This window comes from Myiozetetes cayanensis, unplaced genomic scaffold (assembly GCF_022539395.1).
Source record: "Myiozetetes cayanensis isolate MyiCay16 unplaced genomic scaffold, myiCay2020 scf3, whole genome shotgun sequence".
Classification (NCBI taxonomy): Eukaryota; Metazoa; Chordata; class Aves; order Passeriformes; family Tyrannidae; genus Myiozetetes; species Myiozetetes cayanensis.
In genome coordinates this window covers 21572771-21593859 of record NW_026087521.1, presented here as the reverse complement: position 1 = coordinate 21593859, position 21089 = coordinate 21572771, and the positions used below count along the sequence as shown (strand labels likewise).

At 38.8% G+C, this 21089-nt stretch overlaps 1 protein-coding gene across 2 annotated transcripts in view; it reads left to right on the top strand.

The window, feature by feature from the left end:
- Positions 1-20479, top strand: part of LOC126644715 (ADP-ribosylation factor-like protein 8B) — a 28557-nt gene extending 8078 nt beyond the window's left edge. Inside the window, exons 3-7 of one of the 2 annotated variants that reach the window (XM_050324382.1) lie at positions 10942-11015; positions 11726-11819; positions 13943-14010; positions 17352-17422; positions 20074-20479. In XM_050324382.1, coding sequence (XP_050180339.1) covers positions 10942-11015; positions 11726-11819; positions 13943-14010; positions 17352-17422; positions 20074-20123 — 357 coding nt within the window. In that variant the 3' untranslated portion in view covers positions 20124-20479. The remainder of the gene's footprint in view (positions 1-10941; positions 11016-11725; positions 11820-13942; positions 14011-17351; positions 17423-20073) is intronic. The other variant, XM_050324381.1, reaches the window with a different exon arrangement.
- Positions 20480-21089: the final 610 nt, after the last annotated feature.

Below are 21089 nucleotides of genomic sequence, written 5' to 3'. Positions count from 1 at the left end.
TTTCAGGGGAAACCTGGGGAGATTGACTTAGCTGTAAAACACCATATTTAGAGCGCAAAATCTGAACCAGAAGAAAGCAGTCTATTTGGTGAGAAAAACAAGGTTTTTCTTCATCCTTCCACACTGGTAGCTGCAAGCTTGAGTGCAACTACCACCACCTGTTGCTAGAGGACTCCCAGAGTTACGTATTCAGTACCTACACAGAGACTGCTCATGGATTCAGATAGATCAGGGACAATATTAAAAAAAAAAGTTTATTCCTGTGTTGTCAGGATTTATAAACTTTGGATGGTGTTAGGTTTTCTAGTCCTCATGATGAATTCATGATTCATATTATTTATGAAAGAGAATTTATGGAGGAGTGTTACAGTCACTGATATCAGAAGAACAGTCTGATTGATGTGCTAATTGTATAGATTTCCCCCCCCAATATTCTGTTTACTAAACACAAATTATCATGTACACTAGTTATGACAGCAAATCAAATAATGTATTTACAATGGAAACATCAGAATTACTGCCTTACAAGTGTAGATGCATCCTGTGGCCATCCTATGCTCTTATACGTCAGTGGCAGATGTGCAGGAAAACAGAACCAGTAACAAAATTGTGATTAGCATTGTGATACAAAGCAGCAAATGCAAACTCACAAGCAAAAGCTGTTTGTTTGAGTTGAAATAGTCAAACTGTTTAAAGTTTTCACTTACTCAGAGGTATTTTTTTCTTATTTTTTCAGGCATGCGGGTGTTACTGTCCATCTGCCTGAGCCTTCCCCTTTCTTTCAGAAGGGTACATTTGTACCAGAGCACTACCTTCCACATGAGCTTTATTAATGCTTTTTAATTCATCCAGGAGAGAATTCTATTTTGATTATTCCTAAATGTCACTTTCATACCCCTTTTATCACAGCTGCCTTGGTTTACCATTGATCAAAGTCCATGGATGACATAGTCACTAGAAAAGTTACTGAATTCAACCATAGTTCATAAATAATCCACAGGAATAGGAATTTCAGTTCTTTTGTTTTCTATCTTTTGCCTAAAAACAGTGAGGCCATGATTTATACAGAGAAAGCATAAGGAAAGTTTGAGTGCTGTACCCATGCTGCTGCAGAATTGTCAGATATGGAAGAAATTAAAAAGTTGTTGGTCATTATTAAACTAGACAAAAGTCCTTTGTAAGTAGGCAGAGTCTTCAAAATAAAGTAGTTTTTGAGCCAGGATTAGTTCAAGAACGAAATGAATAATAGTTTCTACTGGAGTTTGTCTGCACAAACAACATGACAAGATGAAGTTTGTGCAGTAAGGGGGGGTGTGAGTTTCTGTGGAACTGTGCCTTGTTTTATACTTTGATCTCAAAAGTAATTTTATATGTAGTTCTTCCAATACAGTTTTAAAAATAAGGAGATAATGCTAACATTATTAATGTGTTTGTTGGCTTCAAAAACGATACTTGGTTTGGAAGCCAGTCTGCACAGGAAAATAACAGCTTCTCTCAGTCTCTCTTGTACAGCGTCATACAGTGAAAGTAAGAGGTGTAGGGGAATATGGCTCTTATGTATTCATGCATATTTCCTTAAAAGCCTGTCAAGATGAAGTAGTTGTATGTTACTATTCCTGTATCTAGGTTAAAATATTGCAGCCTAATTGCTAGATAAAAGTTCCAAAATTATTTTATTGTGAGGAGAATGACATCATTTGTTGATAAGTTGATGTTTGAGGAATGATGAGGAGGTACTTCATGCTAGAATCCTCTTATGAGCTATCTGCAGCCCAGTAACAAGGATTCAAAGTGAAATTTTCTTTAACCTTTTCATCTCAACAAAGCAGGTTACCTTTCTCATAGAAATATTACAATATCCAAATGTCAGCTATTAAAATTCCTGGGTAAAGTGTTATTTTACTGAACCTGTGAAGTTCTTTAAGCATGAAGGGAATGATCTCCATGCTAAGCAGTGATTCGACATTGTGTCTGACCTTTTCCAAAGGTTTCAGGGGACACTGCAAAACATAACCATTTAAATTTACTATAAAAGTGAGGCTGAGAAACCATCTGGGTCAAAAAGTCATCAAATGAAAAATTGGCATTCCAGAAGTGAAAGATTGATCACCTTAGGCAAAGTAAGTTGCAACACCAGCAAGTGGGTGATACTAATCCTTTATCTGTTTTTTCTTGTGTTGTAGGGTAGGCCACTAAGAGGCAAGTACTATGCTGGTGTAGTGTCACAGCCTGGTTTCTTTACTATGGTTCCATCTGCAGATCCCATACAATTCCAGAATGCAGTCTGATTTTGGCAGTCATTTCCAGAAGCCAGTAGATTTATTCTCATTTTTAGTCTGTAGTCTTAGTGTGTAAAAGTATGGTCACTGTGTATATGAGAATTTATCTGAAGCATGCTAAAAGAACACAGATGTATGAAAGCTGAAACATTTTGTGGGAAGATGTCAGTGTCATGTACTCTTAATTAAGTTGAGCATGATCAGAAATGTAAAGCTGTCAGCTTTAACCATGAATTGTCAAATTTTTGGCTTGTCAATATATTTAGTAACCTGTCACCTGTTATTTCCGAAACAAAGAGGTAAAAAGGAAAGATTTTACCACACAGTATTTGAAATCTAAGCAGGAAGCTTTATGGGTTTTGAGGTTGTGGTAGAGGTATTGGAATACAGGATGATTGCTAGCATCAAAATATGTAATGTGCTATGACTTAGGAATTTATTAGAACTGTTTTGATGAAGTCCATTACAGAACTGATGTGGTTTTTTTCCCCAACAAAAAATCTAACTGAATTATTTTGAGATTTTAATTCCAAACAAGTTTTGTTTGCTGAGTAATTTGATTTTGATGGATTTTCTGTATTTTTGGATTTTCTCAGTATTAGTAGTCCTTTTATTTTGTTGAAATTTACTGTAAAACAAGGTAGACAGCAAGTAAACAAAATTTTTTAACAAGCCAGGTTTCAAGGTCCTCAGAAGATGTGCATCATGAACTGTTGTTTTAAGTGACTGTGAAACTCCAACTAACCAACTTTAGTGATGGTCTTAGACGCAGTATAAAAAAGAAATAGAACACCACAAGGTATGCATACACACAGATAATGCCGAGCTTCATTTTCCTTGCTCTTGGACTTGTTTTTCTTAAAATTGCACTGCCAGGTAGATTCTGCACAGCCCGGCTTTTGCGGTACGGAGGAAGTTGAGAGGAGATGCTCAGAGGACGGAGCTGCCGGGGCTGGAGTGCAGTCACCCCGGCTGTCACCACTAGATGCCAGCGTCCCTCCACCGCACCCAGCGCGGGCCCGGCTGCAGGAGGGTGATGCCGGGCTTCTTGCTACTTGCTGTTTGCTCTGATGTGGCAGAGGGGAGGGGCAGGATACTGGCTCTGTGCGTTCCTCCTTTAGCTTCCTTCGTTGCAGCACTCCTCCTCTGGACAGTGGTGTTTTCAGGTCTCCACTCATCCACATACAAACAGAATCCTCCTGCTTTGTAATGCTTCATCTCACTATTCAGGATATCTTAGCTGTCATGCCATCATCTTGCATGTCATGCAGCAATACAAACACCTCTCTGTGTAGTCCCTGTATGGCTCAGCAGTGTTGCAGATACTGGCTCTGTATGGCTTGGGTCACCCTGAAAAGGCCATGCCATATCTGGGCTGATTTCAACTCAAAGTGGCTGTTTCTATAAAGAGGAATTTTTGCTGAATGTCCCAGTGATTATCATAGCTGTGTATAAGAAGAGCTGTAATGATGGCTTCAAAAAGGGCTGTGATCCACCCCAGGAAGTCCATTTACTAGTGATAAATCTCAGGGATTGTTTAGTGTGTTCAGTGGTGACATGGATGATGGGGCAGGGTGCATCCCCAACAAGTTTGCTGGTAATACAAAACTGGGAGGAGTGCCTGGTACAGCAGAGCATTGTGCTACCATCCAGAGGGACCTCAGCAGGCTATAGAAATGGACTGATGGGACCTTTACATAGTTAAAAAAATGGCAAGTACAAGGTCCTGCAGCTGAGAAGGATCAACCCCAGGTATCACTACAGTCTGTCTGGCTGGGAAACAGCTTTACAGAAAGAGGCTTGGGTGTGCTTATGGACACCAAGTTGGTCATTGGCAAGCAGTGTATCTTTGCACCAGAGAGACAAGACCAACAACATCCTGGGGTGCATTAGGAAGAGCTCTGACAGCAGGTCAAGGGAGGTGGTCTCTCCCTTTTATTCAGCACTGGTAAGGCCATACCTGATGTACTGTCCAGTACAAAAGAAATGTGGAGCTACTGGAGAGAGTCCAGCGAAGAGCCATGAAGATGATTAAGGAACTGGAGCATCTCTTATATGAAGAGAAGCTGAAATATCTGAGACTGTTTAGCCTGGAGAAGAGAAGGCTCAGGAAGATCGCATCAGTGTAGCCAGAAGATGTAGCCAAACTTTTCTCCAAGGTGTCTAGTGGGTACAGACTGAAATATGAGAAATTCTGTGTAAACCACAAGAAAAAGCATTTTCAGTGTGAAGAGGATTGAACACTGGAACTAGGCAGGTCTGGAGACTCTGCCCTTGGAGGATTCTGCTCTAGGTGACCTTGCTTTGACCAGGGAAGGTTGGATTTTGCAGTCTTATGGATTATGCCTCAGTGGTTCTGTGAGGAGGACTTAAATGAGGGTTAGAGAGTGGCTCAAAGCATAGATGTGGAGCATACTTGGAATTACTTAAGTATCAGCTAAGAAGGAAAAGTATGAAAGTACTTTCCCTTCTGATAGTTTGATAAAACCTTTGGAGACTGTATCTGTGCTGGGAGTTGTGTTCTACAGAGTGTGAGACAGGATCACATATTACATAGGAACCTCTACAGTGGTCCAGACAAGTGCTTGGGGGCAGAAGGCAGTGCCATCAGTCGAACAGGCAATGTTGAATGTTTCACCAGTCGTTCAGAATAACTGCTAGGACTCCTAAAAACAAGGACTGAGAGTTGATCTCAAGAGTGAATCAGATATTTACCAAATATCTTAGGTAATTGCCTCTTAAAATTTGTTCTTCCATGAAGAAGGTTCTACAACATCTCATTTGGCACAATGTTCTTTCATTCCTGTTAGAAAGCTTTTGTCCTGTTATCTGACATGAGTTGCTGTAATCACAATCTGAGCTCCTTTTTTCTTCTTTTATATACCTAGCAGCCATTTCCTGGGAAACATTATAGTTGTGCTCACCTCTTTATAGGCTATATTTTCAAAATCTCACTCTCTCTTATCTCATCAGGAGTTTCTGAAATTTTTCTGTGTTTGTTCTATTGACTGATTCTCAAAACCAATATAGAAGCCTCCCTGACACTGAGGGCAGGGCAGTACATACTTCCAAAATCGTACATAAGATGCTTCTGATAGTCCATGCTGATTTAACATCTGCAGTACTGTTGCAATGCTTATTTAGTTTGTGAGCTACTCAGGCTTTTTTGTCCTGCACCTCTACCTGGTAGTTATCCATTTTGTGCAGGTGCGTTTGGTTCCATTGGTGCTTTGTGTTAAATTTCAGCTGCCTTATTTCAGACCATTCCTCTATCTGGTCCAAATAGTTTAGGATTCTGATATTTTCTTTTCACCCACTCTCAGATAGCATTTATCTGCAGCTTATATAAACACATGGTTTATTCCAGCATCCTATTGGGACACCTGGGAACCATAAATGCTGTCCCTGCTTAGCTCGGTCTTCAGCATCTTTACCTCATTGCTAAATGCTGAGAATCTTGTCAGGATTGCTCGGACTTGAGAGGTGAAGTATAAGAAGAATACATGAGGAGAGTGCCAGAGAGCTGTGGAGTTAAATCTGTCATGGGAGAATGTCCTTTCCTTGTCCTGTTTACCAATATTAGATTACCTTTTCCCAGCACATCCTCTTAGATTTTCTCTGATGTTGAGCAGATACTAATTTTTGCTTTCATGGTTATGTATGTTCTTCAAGGACAAGCAAAAATAATCACTGCAGTAGTTACTGGTTAGCTGTTTTGAGCTATCTGTGTCCTTGCCCCTAGTCCCCTTGCTCTCAGTCTTCTAAGTGCAAGTTCTGCCTACAACTTAGAGCTTCCATATGCCTGCTTTCACTGGAACCTTTTGGACTATGATGTCTAGAGACTGATTCAAGATCATGTGAAAAGAGGGTACAGAGGATGGTGTGTGGTACTGCAGAATCTGGGCCTTCTGTTTCACAGAGGACAGAATATTGAGGCTGGGATGGTTTGGCTCCTTGTATGTGTTATGTCATGATTGAGAGGTTTGCAGTCTTACCTCTAAAGCTGAGTTCCCTGGTACTCTCCTGCCTGAGAACCAAGAGTGCAGGTAATCACCACGAGGTTCAGAAAACAGTTTCTAAGAACAGACTTTGCTTTTGTGTCCTGTTTAAAATCCACCTGTTGATCCTTCCAACATTTTACCTTGTGTCTGTGATAAAATGGCAAATATACCCTTATCATTGAGAAATACTATCTCCTGTTAAAATGCTTCTGTGCTTGTTGTCAGAAGTTGAAGATACTCAGCTATTTTGTGTTGCAAGTCTATTTCCAGTTCTTCAGTGAAAGTATTATGATTAAATTAAATAATGATAAATATTGAAGTGTGCATATAGATTTTTTTTTTTGGTCTGATGTGACTAAAATAAAATACTTACTGGTATGTTTGAAAGTTGGACTGTATTGCCAGTGAGGAGTGACAACAGGGTTCTTTAAAGGGCCAAGACTGATTTCAAAGACCATAGTGTTCTGGGAAGCATTGAAGCATTGCCTGCAGAAAATGTAGCCGTGTGGCATACTTTTGTCAGCTTTAAGAGCTGTAAATGTAAAGGCGTTTCCAAAATATAGGATAATAGGTAGTAAGTATTCTGAAGTAGCAAGGTGTTCTAGTTTCCCTATTAAATTACGTGGCTGGTACTACAAGTAAGGTTCTGTAGTTTTGTATACATTAGACAATTTATTAAAAAAATTATTAGGTTTTTTATTTTTATGTTTATTAGACGAAGAAGATGAACATTGCTAGATGAAGATTTCATCTAGAATAGGTGACTGTTTAGGGTTTGTCTCCACTGAACTTAGCCAGGTGATAAGTAAGCCAGCCTGAGCCAGTTGTCTGAACTCAGTGAAGAGCAGCGTGTGCTTTGCAAGAATGGTTCACCTGGTAGGCAGGGTGGGTGAGACAAATAATTTACTGCTCTTGGTGCCCTCAGAGCTCTTTAGTAGCCACAGAGAAATTTTGGTCACTTGCATTAGATGCCTGCATTTTAGGTGTTTGAAGTCCCTGTCATTACACATTGAGTTGGGTGTGAATGCAGTGACTGCTTGCTGTGTGTGTTTGAGCTCACTGGTCACATCTTAGCACCTGTAGCCTTGTGTGTACAACATGGTGGTGTTGGATGTTACTCGTGCTGCCTTATTCTGCCCAAATACTCTTCTGTGTTTACGATTTCCTTACCCGTTCAGGTTAGTTTTTGTGGCTGATATTTTCTGAATACTTCCAAGGAGAAAGATACATTTCTGAGTTCAAGTATTTGTAGTGTTAGATTCATCTTGCAAGTGAAGATATCTGAATGTATGTCTGCAATGAGGTTTAAGCTCCTTTAATGATATTCATAGGAGCTGTAGTCAGTACTGTCAAGCCTAGAGCATAATTCTGTCATCCTGAAGATGTTGCATCTGATCAGCTGAATGGCTGTCTAGACTTCGCTGACTACTGTGAGATTGTAGGTACTGAACCCACGCATTGACATCAAGATACAAATGTGTCATTGTACACGTCTCTGTCCACAAGAAATATCTTACCCAGCATGTCTGAAAAACGCCATGTAAACTGACATCTAGAAAATACTTTTCCTGCAACTTTCTCATGAACCATCAAGCCTTCCCACAATATAAGCTAATTAAACACAGCTAGAGTGTTAATGAGCCTTCCTGTAACTAAAAGCTCTCAAAAATCTTCAAACCTGTTCCTCAGCTGCATTTTTTTGCTCAACTGTCGTGATAAAGCTCTGTGCAAAAGAATCTATCTGCTCCTTAAACGTAGCTAGTTAATAAATACTGTGGTAAACAATGATTCCATGGTGGTGATCTAGTTTACAGATTAAAACATTGCACTTTTTAGTGAGAGTGTAGACCTGCAACCACAGTAAGAATTACTATGCTATAGGAGTAAACAGGAACAAATATAATAGTGATTTATAAAATGCAGTACCAACAAGATATGTGCCTTTGAGATTGAGCCTGGACAACTCCTTGAGATTTTGATCTCCTGTGAGGAAATGTTACCGAGTATCAAAGAAACTTTTTCTCAGTTTGGTTTGGTCATTCTGTAGCTCTTTTATGATTCTTAAAATCAGCTGGTCTTCTAGGGATAAAATTACCTCTTAAATATTATGAAACTTTTATTCCTGAGAGACCAGTGAAAACCATGGGAGAAATTTGAAGTCCAGTCTCTTTTTAAAAACACCCAGACAAAACAAACTTATTTTTAAAACTAGCTGTATGTTCAGTGGTTAAAGTGTAGTCTCCTACCTCTCCCTGTTCACACCCAGAATAGAATTTTTATCTGTGTATTAAATATTGGGATACAAAAATAGTTGATATACGAAACACACAAGACTCATTCAAGAAAAAGTCTTTAATGCTACAGCCTCTCCTCTTTCCTTCCTGGGTGCCTCTCGTATTCTCACAGTGGTGTCTGTTCAGTCATGTACTGTGAAAATGCTTTGAGGCAGCAATTTGTGTTTCTAATAGTTAGCTCTTTCATTGGCTATCCAGTAGAATAAAGAGTATTAGAAAGTTACTACTGGAACCATTTTAGTTTCATAGGCAGAGAGGTGAGGATTTTTTTTTTCATTTTATACATTTATTTTTTTACTGTATTTCAGATAATTATAAATTAATATAGTGACATAAACTGAGTTCTCAAGCACTACTAAAAACACTTAGTCTATCTTGTGTCCTTCATGTTGTGCTTTAATGAATAGCTGTAAGCCTGATTAGGGAAACTGACTGGAAATTACTTATCTTTCCGTTGTTTCAAGGTGACTTTTTCTCCTAATGATAGTAATCTTGTTCTGCAATGCAATTTAATACAGTAAGATATAGTACATCATCAAACAAGGACAAAGCTGGTATTTTTTTTGTCTTGTATTATTTATTTTCTGAATAGTCCAGGCTACATAATCTTGTAGATTTTCATGGCTACCAGTGTTGCAAAAATCTAATCTGACTGCTGGCCTGCCCTGTCCTCTTTCGCTTTCTTTTTCCTCTGATCTACCAAGAAAATAATTTAGTTTCTTTTTCCAGACACACAGATGTGCACCAGATGGCTACAGATAGTTTCAAGGTCCTGATGAGTTATTGGAATAATTAGTGTTAGTATAAGGTTTGTCATCTAATCATAATGTTGAACTATGTACTCATCACGTTCAAGCTTTTATTATATAAGGGTTAATTTTATTAAGACTTTTGAAACTGTGCTTCAAACGTCAGTGCAGATAATAATTTATACTTCATGGTCAGAAGTTTCCTCAGCTCTTTCATATGTAAAATTCTTCATCTTATACAGGGGATCAAAGGCAATCTACATTTAGGTGAAATACTAATTTTATGTCAGAAGGAGCAGTAAGATATCAATCAGGGAATTATTTTAATGGTGAACTGGGAAATATTTCTTTCTAAAATATGAACACAAGATATTGAAAATTATACAGAAATTGATACATAAATACCATTTATGAACCATGAAATTAAAAAAATAGTGGATATTAATTGCAAAAGGCTTTATCCCAAGGGTCTGTTCAGTCTTACTCTTTTGTGCAAGTCTTTGTTGCCACAGCAGGTTTATTACATTTGGATTTATAGTGTAAATGTGAAGACAAGTCTTAAAATTTTGCTTCTCCATATATTATTTCCAAATTCAGTTTCTTCTCTAATGTATATGCCTCCTAGATCTGGTATATGGTACCTATTGTTTTGACAGCTAAATCTGATTGAAATAAGAAATAAGTACTTTTCATTGTCCTTGACAGAGGAACAAATCCATGAGTTATTTTTCAATGTTCATCGCTATTTTAATAGGTGTGTCACTTGTAACACAACTGTCTTTGGATGTAACTGCAACAACTACATTATTGCACAACCCTTGCCTGCATGATTTAGATATGTTCCCTGGTATTTTAATCTGGAAAACAGTTTTGAAACAAGATTATTGTCATACACCAGAAATACTGAATTTTTTGCAAGCAAAGCAGAATAATTAGCTCCTGTACAGAAAAATAACGTGTTAGCCTTTTAAGGCTAACACATTAATTTAATAAGGAATTTTGTGGGATTGCTGGACACTAATAGCATGCATAAGTATTTGCAGGATTGGAGCTTTATAAAATCCCTAGCAGAATTTGCGGTTTTTTTCCTTAAGGGTCACACTGGTTAGTCACTTGAGGCCTATCCTATACTACTGTTTCCTTTCTGATTCTGATCAGTTAATTCATGTGTCTTTTAAAGCATATTTGATGAACAAATGGGAGAGCTGTGGTGGTATTGGAGCTCCCTAGGGTATATCATCCCTTATGTGGACTCAGTCTGCTCTCCAACCAACTCTTTGTTTATTTAATATCTGGTTTTAACCTGCTGAAGGTCTGATACATTCTTAACTCAGGTCTCCGTAGCCGCTTTAAAAAGTGAGTGGGAAAGGGTAACATTCTTCAAATGGACATTTGGAGCTTTTGATGTCACAGGACTGACTTGCTCTGTGAATGTGCCTGTCCCTTTCCATTGACTGAAAGGGGCTGAGAGGACCAGTCTTTTGAGGAAGGTCACTTAAAAAATTTTGGCATTGGCAATACAACCTGCATGCTGCATGTAAGTGTTCATTAAATCTGTTGAGGTAATACTTTGTAGTTCAAAAATGTTTTGGGGCTGGGGTGTTCTTACCTTTTCCAGGTATGGGACATTGGAGGACAGCCAAGGTTTCGAAGCATGTGGGAGCGTTACTGCAGAGGAGTCAATGCAGTTGTGTAAGTTTTCTTTTGTATGCTTATGGAAAATGTACTCTGCAATATATATTATTACAATATTATATATTATATATAAAAATAATATAGATAAGGTTTTCTTTCTGTCCACCTTCATTACATAAGAAGACCCAATACAATAAAAACAGTGTGTTTTACACACCCAGCAATCCAAACATATAAGTAATTGCCTATTCCAGGCCATTATTTCCCCACAGGCTGTATTTAATTCTGTTTCTTCCTATATCAATAAATGCAGGGTTTATACAACTCAGGACTTTTCTAATGTTGTTGTCAATATGATGTGGAGCCCCTGGTGGTCCAGTGGTAAAGGCGCGGCGCTATCACCGCGGAGACCCGGGTTCGATTCCCGGTCAGGGCCACTCCCAGGCAGGTGGGGCTCGTTAGCCCTTAAAGGCAACCCACCTACGTCCTAAGGACCTCACTGCCACTGTCCAAGCTCGCTTGGCCCCGGCAGATGAACCTTAGGATTAAAGGGTGGGCTCAGTTCCGCGCACACTGTGTCTCACCTAAAAAATCCAATGCGCAGGCTGGAAGGTGTAAAGACCTTCCCCGGATCTTCACTCGTGAAGACTGGCCATTATTATTATTATTATTTGTCAATATGAATACATTTGTCACGTTTCAGGTGTTTTAAAACAACTTTCTGCAAGTAATGGTCAATACTATGAATAACTACATTCTCATTGCAGTTACATGGTGGATGCAGCAGACTTAGAAAAAGTAGAAGCTTCAAAGAATGAGCTACACAGTTTGATAGATAAGCCACAATTGCATGGAATTCCAGTAAGTATTTTGATTATTATTCTTACTGGAATGTAGACAGTAAATCCTCATGAATTGGTTCCTCTCAGCTCTTGAAAATATGAACTTAAAGGTGATGCAGCCTTGATACATTGAACACTCTTAGAAAAATTATTGTGATATTTTTTCAGAGGACTCAGCATCTTATGAGTGCTGCAGTGTGTTTGTATGTTTTCTTGTCTAAAGGTCAGAATAGATTTGGAAAAAATCTGTTTTCGTGTGTGGTATTATCAGACAGTAATTACTTTGAGTCCGTCCCCTTGTTGGCTGGTTTTGAACCAGTGACCCAGATATGTTCCTGAGAGTATCTTAAGGCATGTGAGATTTGTCTTTCTGCAGGTTGGCAGACACTGACATCAAGTAGTGTCATCTGTTTTCAGAGGCTGTGTAAGAGCTTGGCTTTTTGCATGTCCTAACTTTTTCTTGACTAAGTTTTTCAAACTTAATTGTGTGAAAAAAATGCAAATACACATCCTTTCTTCAATAGGAACTGTCAAAGAATAGCATATTCAGCTGAAATTCTAATGAGGAATTAGAGGTAAAGACTAAGGTTTAATTAAATGTAATCTACCAGTTTACAAATCCGTCAGGTTGATATTGGTCTTTATGTTGACACCACCAAGCAAGAGTTCATACCTGTGATTGTAAGAAAGAAAACAGTAGTACATACAAATGAAGAAGAAGTTGCTCACAACTTGGTGACTCTTGCTTGGCTCCTGTTGTGTAAGCAATTATTTGGACACTTCGCCACTGGAAATAATTTAAGTCATCTGAGTATGAGTAGACAGACTGCCAACATAAAAACATTCTGAGAATCAAGATCTCACACATCCATTCTCAAAGGAGAATTTTTCAACTTACTATCTTTTTTTATAAGGTTTGCTATTATTGTTGTGATTTTATATAGTAATTGCCTATTGAACAAATACTACAGAAATCTATAGTCATGCTGTTCATACTGTGTGACATTGCCTATCCTTTATGCTCTCTTCACATACTGTTTTACTTCTCACTTTTCCTTCCAGAAATGATAGGTCTCTCATATCTTCAGAAGTATTTAATTAAGTTCCTTGCCTTTTCTATGTTATAATAGCACATTCCACATGCCCAGCCTGACCAGCATGGTAATTTCCAAGGTGCAGTGATGTATTTTTTACTTACTTTTATTTCATAGGTAGTAACTAGTATTGAACTTCCTTCAATTTATTGTGCTCTGGCTTTGGTATTATAGATTTTGAAGTAACTTTATTAATCTGAGACTGCAGGTAATGAGTTTAATATGTTCTAGGTTCATGGGAAATAATGGGACAATCTTGACTTAGAAAATTGTAGCACATCTGGAAAACATTAATGCAACCATAATTACAAAAACCTTCAGTTGCTTACTTTATCTTCAAATGTGCTGAACTCATTTATCTGATCTTCATTTATACTTGAAGCCTTAAGTATTACACAGGAACTCTGAAGTTCCAGCATCTATTCAGTAAATTATCTGTGTTTCTTCGGCTTCTTTCCTAATGTCTTCCTTTCAGATTTTTACCATGGATGCTCAAACTGGAGGGAGAAGAATTGGTCATTTGGCTGGTGCTTGGGTGATACATGGTTCAGATGCCAGGCTATTTAGTATTTCAGTGTTAAAAAGCAGGGAAGCAGAACTGTAGAGAGAAGCACGTGTGGGTCTTTAGAATCTATCCTCTGCTGCTGGGGACCTGCTTTTGATTCACATTAGTCTGGTCCTGTGAACTGAATGTCTCTTGGTGGCTTGAGTGCACCTGGTGCATGCTCTCTTCCACATTTAGTTGCATGCAATCTGATGCCATCCTGTAATACCATCCAGAATGGAGGAATTCACTTCCAAAGGAGACTTGTGACACTAATACACCCAGAAATAATTGGATCCAATTTTCAGAGGTTGTGCATCTAGCATCTGGCCCTAAGAGTGGGAAGTCCGTGATGCTGCCGGTCATTGGTCATTTTGAATATGTCCTCTCTTGCATTCTAAATACTTACCTGCAAGAACCAGAATAATGCCAACAAACGGTTAAAGACAAAAATAAACTTTCGTTGCTTGTGGATTTAATATGCATATGAATTATTTCTTTCAGGTGTTAGTTCTTGGAAATAAAAGAGACCTCCCAGGTGCACTGGATGAGAAGCAGCTAATTGAGAAATTGTAAGTAGCTGGCTTGTGTAAAAAGCTGAGGCACTGGGAAATTTGATATGTAAGAGAGAATCATTGGAAGTCTGGCAATAACCGTCTATAAAAGATTCCATTTTACATTCTCAGATATTCCACTTTGAGCTCTGCTGACACTTGGCATAGTGATCTACACTGATAACTGACTGCAGTAGATTTGAACCTTTCCTGATTGTTGTTTCAGTGGTGTGAAGTTGTTTCAGATAATCCTGTTTTCCCATCATTGTAGCTACAACTGCTGTGGAAGGTAATAGGATCACTTAGACTTTTCAGAGTACATTGTAGTGGCAGTTTAATGCTTGAATGGCATTAGAACAGAACCATGTCAAATTACAAAATTTAAATTTAAACTGTAAATTTAAGCAGTTCAGATATTTTTGGCTTATATCCAAAACATACACTTATTCACTTATTATTAGTTTCAGGATTACTGAAACTAACAAACTGATGGATTTTAAGGCAAACTGTAAAGGAAATACAGAATTTTGTAAAAATGGCCAGTATAGCACTAATTTTGTAGAATAAGATTCTATGTGACAAGTCACATAATTTTAGGTTGTAGGAGTGAAATTTTTGGTATAGTAAGGATAGTCTGAAGTCAAGGCAGCTAAACTGGGACTCACAGGATAGCTGAGGTTGGAAGGAACCTTGAGATCATCTTGTCTACCCACCTGCTTAAGCAGAACCATTTGCCTCTTAGAGCTGATCGCCCTGGACCGCGTCCAGGCATTTTTGAGTATCTCCAAGGATGGAGACTGCAGCCTCTCTGGGCAACCTTTGCCAGTGCTTGGTCACTCTTAAAGGTACAAATTCTGTGTGTTCAGAGAGAGCCTCCTGTGTTTCAGTTTGTGGCCGTTGCCTCTTGTCCCGTCACTGGGCTCCCCCTTGTTTACAGCCTCCCTTCAGATTTTTGTACATGTTGATAAGATGTGGCTCCCTAAGCTTTTCTTCTCTAGGCTAAACAGTCCCAGCTCTCTCAGCCTTTCATAATATATGAGTTGCTCCAGTTCCTTAATGATTTTAGTGGTCCTTTATTGAACTCTCTCCAGTAGCTTCACATCCCTTTTGTACTGGGGAACCCACAATTGGATGTAGGTATAGCCTTATCAATGCTGAGTAAGATTGTCTCCTTCAGCTTGCTGGCAGCACTCTTAATACACCCCAGAATACCATTAACCTTTTTTGCCACACTGCTAGATCATTTTCAACTTGGTGTGCTTTTCTGCAAAGCTGCTTTCCCAGGCAGTCAGCCTCTGACATGTCCTGGTACCTGGGGTTATTTCTCCCCAAGGGCAAAACTTTACACTTCCCCTTGTTGAGCTGCATGAGGTCCCTGTCAGCCCGTTTCTCTGGCCTGTGGAGATCCCTCTGGGTTGGCAGCATGACACTAGTGTATCAGCCACTTCTCCCAGTTTACTGTCATCAGCAAACTTGCACTCTGCCCCATCACTTGTGACAAATGAAGGTGTAGAGCAGGGTTGGACACAGTATTGATTGCTGGTGTACAGTGTTAGTCAGTGGTTGACCTTCATCACTTGACTGTCAACCAGTCTCCAGTGCACCATCTGCTCATCCAGCCCATACTTCCTCAGCTTGTCTATGAGGATACTATGGAAGACACTGTCAAAAGCTGTACTGAAGTCAAGATGCACAATATCCATTGCTCCCCTGTCACCTAACAGGCTGTAGATTTCATTGTAGAAGGTTATTGTGTTGGTCAAGCATGCTTTCCCTTTTGTGAATCCGTGCTGACTACTCCTGAATCCATGCTGACTACTCCTGATGACCTTCTGGTCTGTCACATGCCTGGGAATAGTTTCTAGAATTATTTCCATCATCACCTTCCCAGGAATCAAGGTGAGGCTGACTGTATGTCCTCCTTCTTGCATTTTCTGAAGAGTGACATTTGCTTTCCTTCACTCTTGGGCACCTCTCCCTGTTGACATGATTGTTCAGAGGTTCTTAAGAGTGGCCCACAATGACATCAGCCAGCTCCTTTATCACTTGTAGGTGCATCCCACCAGGACTGATGGACTTCTCCATGTCCAGTTTGCTTATTTATTCCTGGACCTGAGCCTCTTCCATCAGGGGTACAACTTCCTTTCTCCTGACTTACCCTTGGTCTTTGTGGCCTGGAATCTGAAAGCTAATCTTGCTAGCAAGGACAGCATTTTCATGTCCTGTGTAAACAGGTACTGTGTCTCATTGAGCAGTGGGCCCACATATTCTTCTGTCTTCCACTTGTCACTTATGTACTTAGAGAAGCCCTTCTAGTTTACTTTGGCATCCCTTATGAGATCCAACTTCAGTTAGGCTTTGGCTGTCCTGTGTCTCTGCATGCTTGGACAATGTTTCCATGTTCCTCCCAGGTTACCTGTCCCTGCTTCCACCTTCTGTATACTTCTTTTTTATTACTGGGTCTTGCAAGGAGCTTATAATTCATTTACTTAATGCTTTCTTGCTTTTTTTCTGGACTTGTTAGGATGGATTACTCTTAAGCTCGGAGATGACCTTTGAATATTAATTAGCTTTCTCAAATGCTTCTTTGCTACAGGGCCTTATTCCATGGGACTTTTCCAAGCAGATTCCTGAAGAGGCCAGGTCTACTTCACTGAAATCCAGTGAGGTCACTATTTAGTTGTCTTTTTGATTCGAGTTTCTTATGGTCTCAAGACTCTTTCCTTCTCAGTGCCTCCACTCCCCATCTGCTTCAGGAACACAGTCTTTTTTTGTGCATGTCTGTGTCGCTTGTGTGAAGATGAATAAATGAAAATATAACAAAGTGCTCAGAAACTCTGAGGGGGGCAGCGAAATTTGCAGAAAGAAGTTAATTAAGAAATCAGTTTCTTCCTAAATGTAGAGGTATCCTTTCAATAGTAATCCGATCTGATATATTAAGTGTGATAGAGTAAACATCCTGAAGATAAATAGTGTGACCATTTGAGTACTGTTACTTGATTATGAGTTATTGGAGATAAGAACTCTGAGTTCTAAGTGAAAAGATTAAAAGGTGCATTATAAGACATGGGTAGTACTTGGTTGCCACTACAAAACGGTGGTTTTAGCTCATGGGTTGTTGTGTTTTTATTACTCACTCTTACACTGACTTAATGAGAGATTTGAATTTTTGTGAAATGACTTTATAACCTTTTAGTCTTTATAGTTTAAGAAATGTGTGCTTTTCTGTGTGGCATATTTTAAGAATTTAACATCTGAGAACAGAATTGAACCCACTGAGTAAAAAGCAGAAAACTTATATTTAATGGAAACTTGTTTTTGTGGCATTATAACAGTACTTACTATTTTTGTTTCTGTAGAAACCTTTCAGCTATTCAAGACAGAGAAATCTGTTGCTATTCTATTTCCTGTAAAGAGAAGGATAACATTGGTAAGGTTTTTCCAGCATCATCAATATACTCTTTGTATTTTGAATCAGAACTTAAAAATATTAGAGATTTGAGCACCTACCTCCAATATATTTTTGAAAATCTCATTTTACGTTGAAAGGTATTCTGCAGATATTGTACACAACTGTATTTGTTTCAACACAGAGTTATGTGTAATATAAAAGTAATTTGTAGAATTATCAAGTTCCATGTGAAGGTAATTTGACAGGGACCTTGGAAAAGCATATTTAAAGTCCATAGTAATTGAATCCTTTACAAGAAAGCTGTGTTACTTTTGAAAAAACAGCAGCTGCATATAAAGGCCTTGCAATTATTAGGTGATCCTAAAAAAAAGTGGGTGTTTAGCCCTATACACAATTTTACTTGGTAAGCAGGTCTTACATGCATGTGGCTGTATGGTGGTGTTCGTCAAACTGAGGGCATAGTGCTTTTGTCCCACTGGAGATGAAAAGGGTGTATCCTCTAGTCAGGACCTGTAAAAGCCCCATGAATTTGTCCTCCATCTGCCTTTGGTTTTTACATTTTCCTATCTCTTCTATCTTCCCTTTCCTCTGCAGGGCAGGAGAAGGGAATAAAGTACAGACTTTGCCAGCAGCAGCAGTTGCCTAGGGGCATGCTTCCTCTGTGCCACCCTCCTTCTCTGCATGCTGCTAAAACAAGCGGTGCTAAATGGGAGGAATACAGCCTGGGTTCATATTTATAGCTTCTACTTGAGGAAGCCAGACTTGCTGGAAGAGCTGGGCAGCTCTGTAGGGCTCAGCTGAATGAGAGACTGTGAGTGGGAATGGGAGGAAAGCCAGTTTCTCTCAGCAGCAGGGGAAATTTCCATCCTACGCAGAGAGGACCAGGTAGTGGAGATGGTGAGGAGACTATGCCATTACACCTTGCTTCAGGGAGCTGTAGAAGATTTCAGGTGTGTGCAGAGATGTGTTAGGCAATGAGGGCTTCTCTTGGAAGTGGTGTATGTGTTTGGGATGTGTTAGTTTGAAGGAGACCAGCCCCAGGTCTACTGCAGTTTGGGATGCAGCTGTTATGTCAGAGCAAGGGGAAATATATACATTTACATTGAGGAAGATTAGACTTCAGGATATAAGGACTGCAGAAGACAACATAGGATAATCTCAATAGGTGGAAAGTAGTGAAGGTGGTTGAGGTTTTTGAAATGTTGTGCTTGATCCTTATCAAATTGGCAAGGCTGCAGTGAAGGTTCTCAGAGGTGGTATTGTGATTGGAAACTGGCAAAACCAGCTTAATTTCAGAATGAATCCTGGAGAAAATCGGTTTTGATCCTAGTTCATTTATATGGATATCCTGGAGGAGAAAAGCATGCAAAAAAAAGCATTCTAAAATTTGCAAACAGGGAAATAATGAAAAGAATGATCACTAATGCAGAACCGTGTAGATCACTTACTTGTGGAATTTCTGGGAGTAGTGATGAAAAAGACTCAAATCCTGAGGGAATCAGTCAAGCATCTTTCAGTGAAACATGCCTAGAAATACTAGCCCGGTTTCTGAATATTTGCTCTAAGAAGTAATAAATTGGAGCAGACTGCGTATATCATTTGTGTTTGGAATTGTGTGGGCATTGATAGAGCAGTGTGTGACATATTTTGAGGAAGACCTTGAGAAACTGAAAAGAGGTTGAACAAGAACCTAGGGAGATCAAAGGGCTGGAAAGTATAATTTATAATGAAGGACTATAATGAAAATATATTTAGCTTATTAAAGTGATGAAACTACTAGTCTATTAAGAAGACTGGGAACTACAGCCTAGCTGACTGGTCTCATCAGGAGGTGTAGGTGTAAGGCTGCTAGTTTCTGTGCCCTGAGAGACTGTGGAAGATTATTACATAGTTATTAGCTTTGCTTTAGATGCTGTGGTATGCTTTTGTTTGCAGTCTCAGTGCCTAAGTTGTCTGCAAGGATATTCATGGAGTGCTGTCTTGAACTAAGTACAAATATGGCAACAAATTTCAATTTCAGGGCTAGAGCTGTTGCTGCCCCCTGACATCCTTCCTGCCTTCCTGACAGATGTTACTGCCTTGAGGCAAAAACATCTAATCTGCTCATGAATCAGTTTGTGAACTGCTGCAGATTTCAGCCCAATGCACTAGATTGCATCAGGAGGGGTGCCAATTTCAGCTATCAAATTTTAGTCCAGTGTTGCATGTCTTTCAGAGACCTTGGACTCCTACAACCTACCTAAATAGCTTTCTAATATATTGTGTTTAATATATGGTCACATGTGTGCCCTTCTCATTCCTTCTGTTTGTGTATTTCTGCCTTTGTTCTCACACTGCATTTCATTCTCGTCTGGATTTTACAGTTCATTTTATGGTCATCTTAAATCTTTGCTTTTTCAACAGTTCCTCATCTGTGGCTTAGAGAACTTGATGTCAGTCATCATATTTCAAGAACACAAAATACACATGATTTAAAAACGTAGAAAAAAAAAACCAAGAAAAAAACCCAAGTGCCGAGCTTTAATTATGTGTAAATGAGAGCCTGTGGTTTCTAGATTTTGTTTGGTTGGAGGTTTTGTATTTGCATTAACCTGCTGGTGTTCTGTAGTGCTTCTACACTCTGCAAACAGGCTGTTGAGTTTTTCATTTTGTTTCATCTGTCCTGGCAGACATAACGTTACAATGGCTTATTCAGCACTCCAAATCAAGACACTGTTGAAGAAAACTTTGGCTGGAGATAACTCTTCCCCAATCACTTTGACTCCTATCAGCTGTGCACAACGGAAAAGAGAAAGAAATGCAACTGTGTACTACCAGGACTCACTGTGGTCGTATTTGTTAACAGAAGTAAATCTGAATTGTAGCTTGTCTCTCTATTTTGATTGTTTGTTGTTTTTTTTTTTTTAATCGAGATATTTGTCTGCCTAGGTGAAATTCCTGAACGCCTTAATACAAGACTGGAAGAAATCAATACTTTTTGGGCTGAAATGTTTGAGTTTATGCATGCAAATTGTCAAAAACATAGTAATTTTTTTCTAATTTGAAACTGAATAAACTGCACACTGGAAACAGAAATGACTGGAGTTTTTTAAATGTAGCATATAATTATTTCCCTGGAAACACATGTAGTTAAGTATCAATAGTCAATTAAAACTATAATTAAGAGCTTCTTATTTGAACAAAATGCTGGTACTCTGAACACTTTCAAATACTCTGGAGAGAAGTTATTTCCAAAGTCATGTATCTGTAGTTATTTAGTTTTTCCAGTTACTAATGTTAATTATTTATATGAATATTGTTTTGGAATTGAAAAATAAATTCTAGACAGTCCTGTCCTTCTTTATTGAGAAAGGAAAGAGTCTAGAATTACAGTGGATGTTTTTCTTTCTTAAACAGAGAATGAAATAGAGGGCAGGTGAGATCATGTGCATCCTCTCTGACATTATTAACCCCAAATTAATGGATTTTTTAAACACTTTTTCTGTAAATGAAATAGTTTTCATGGTGTTTCTGGAGTATTCTTTCCATTCCTGAACCTGTAGAATTTTCAAGTATGCAACCTAAAATAGCTGGGCTCTGAAGGAGGATTAGTCCTTTTGAAACAGATTAAAGAAGCAATTCACTTTTTAAATTTTGATGCTTTTCTAACATCTTACACATACCTGCTTCCAAGTGCTTCACTTAA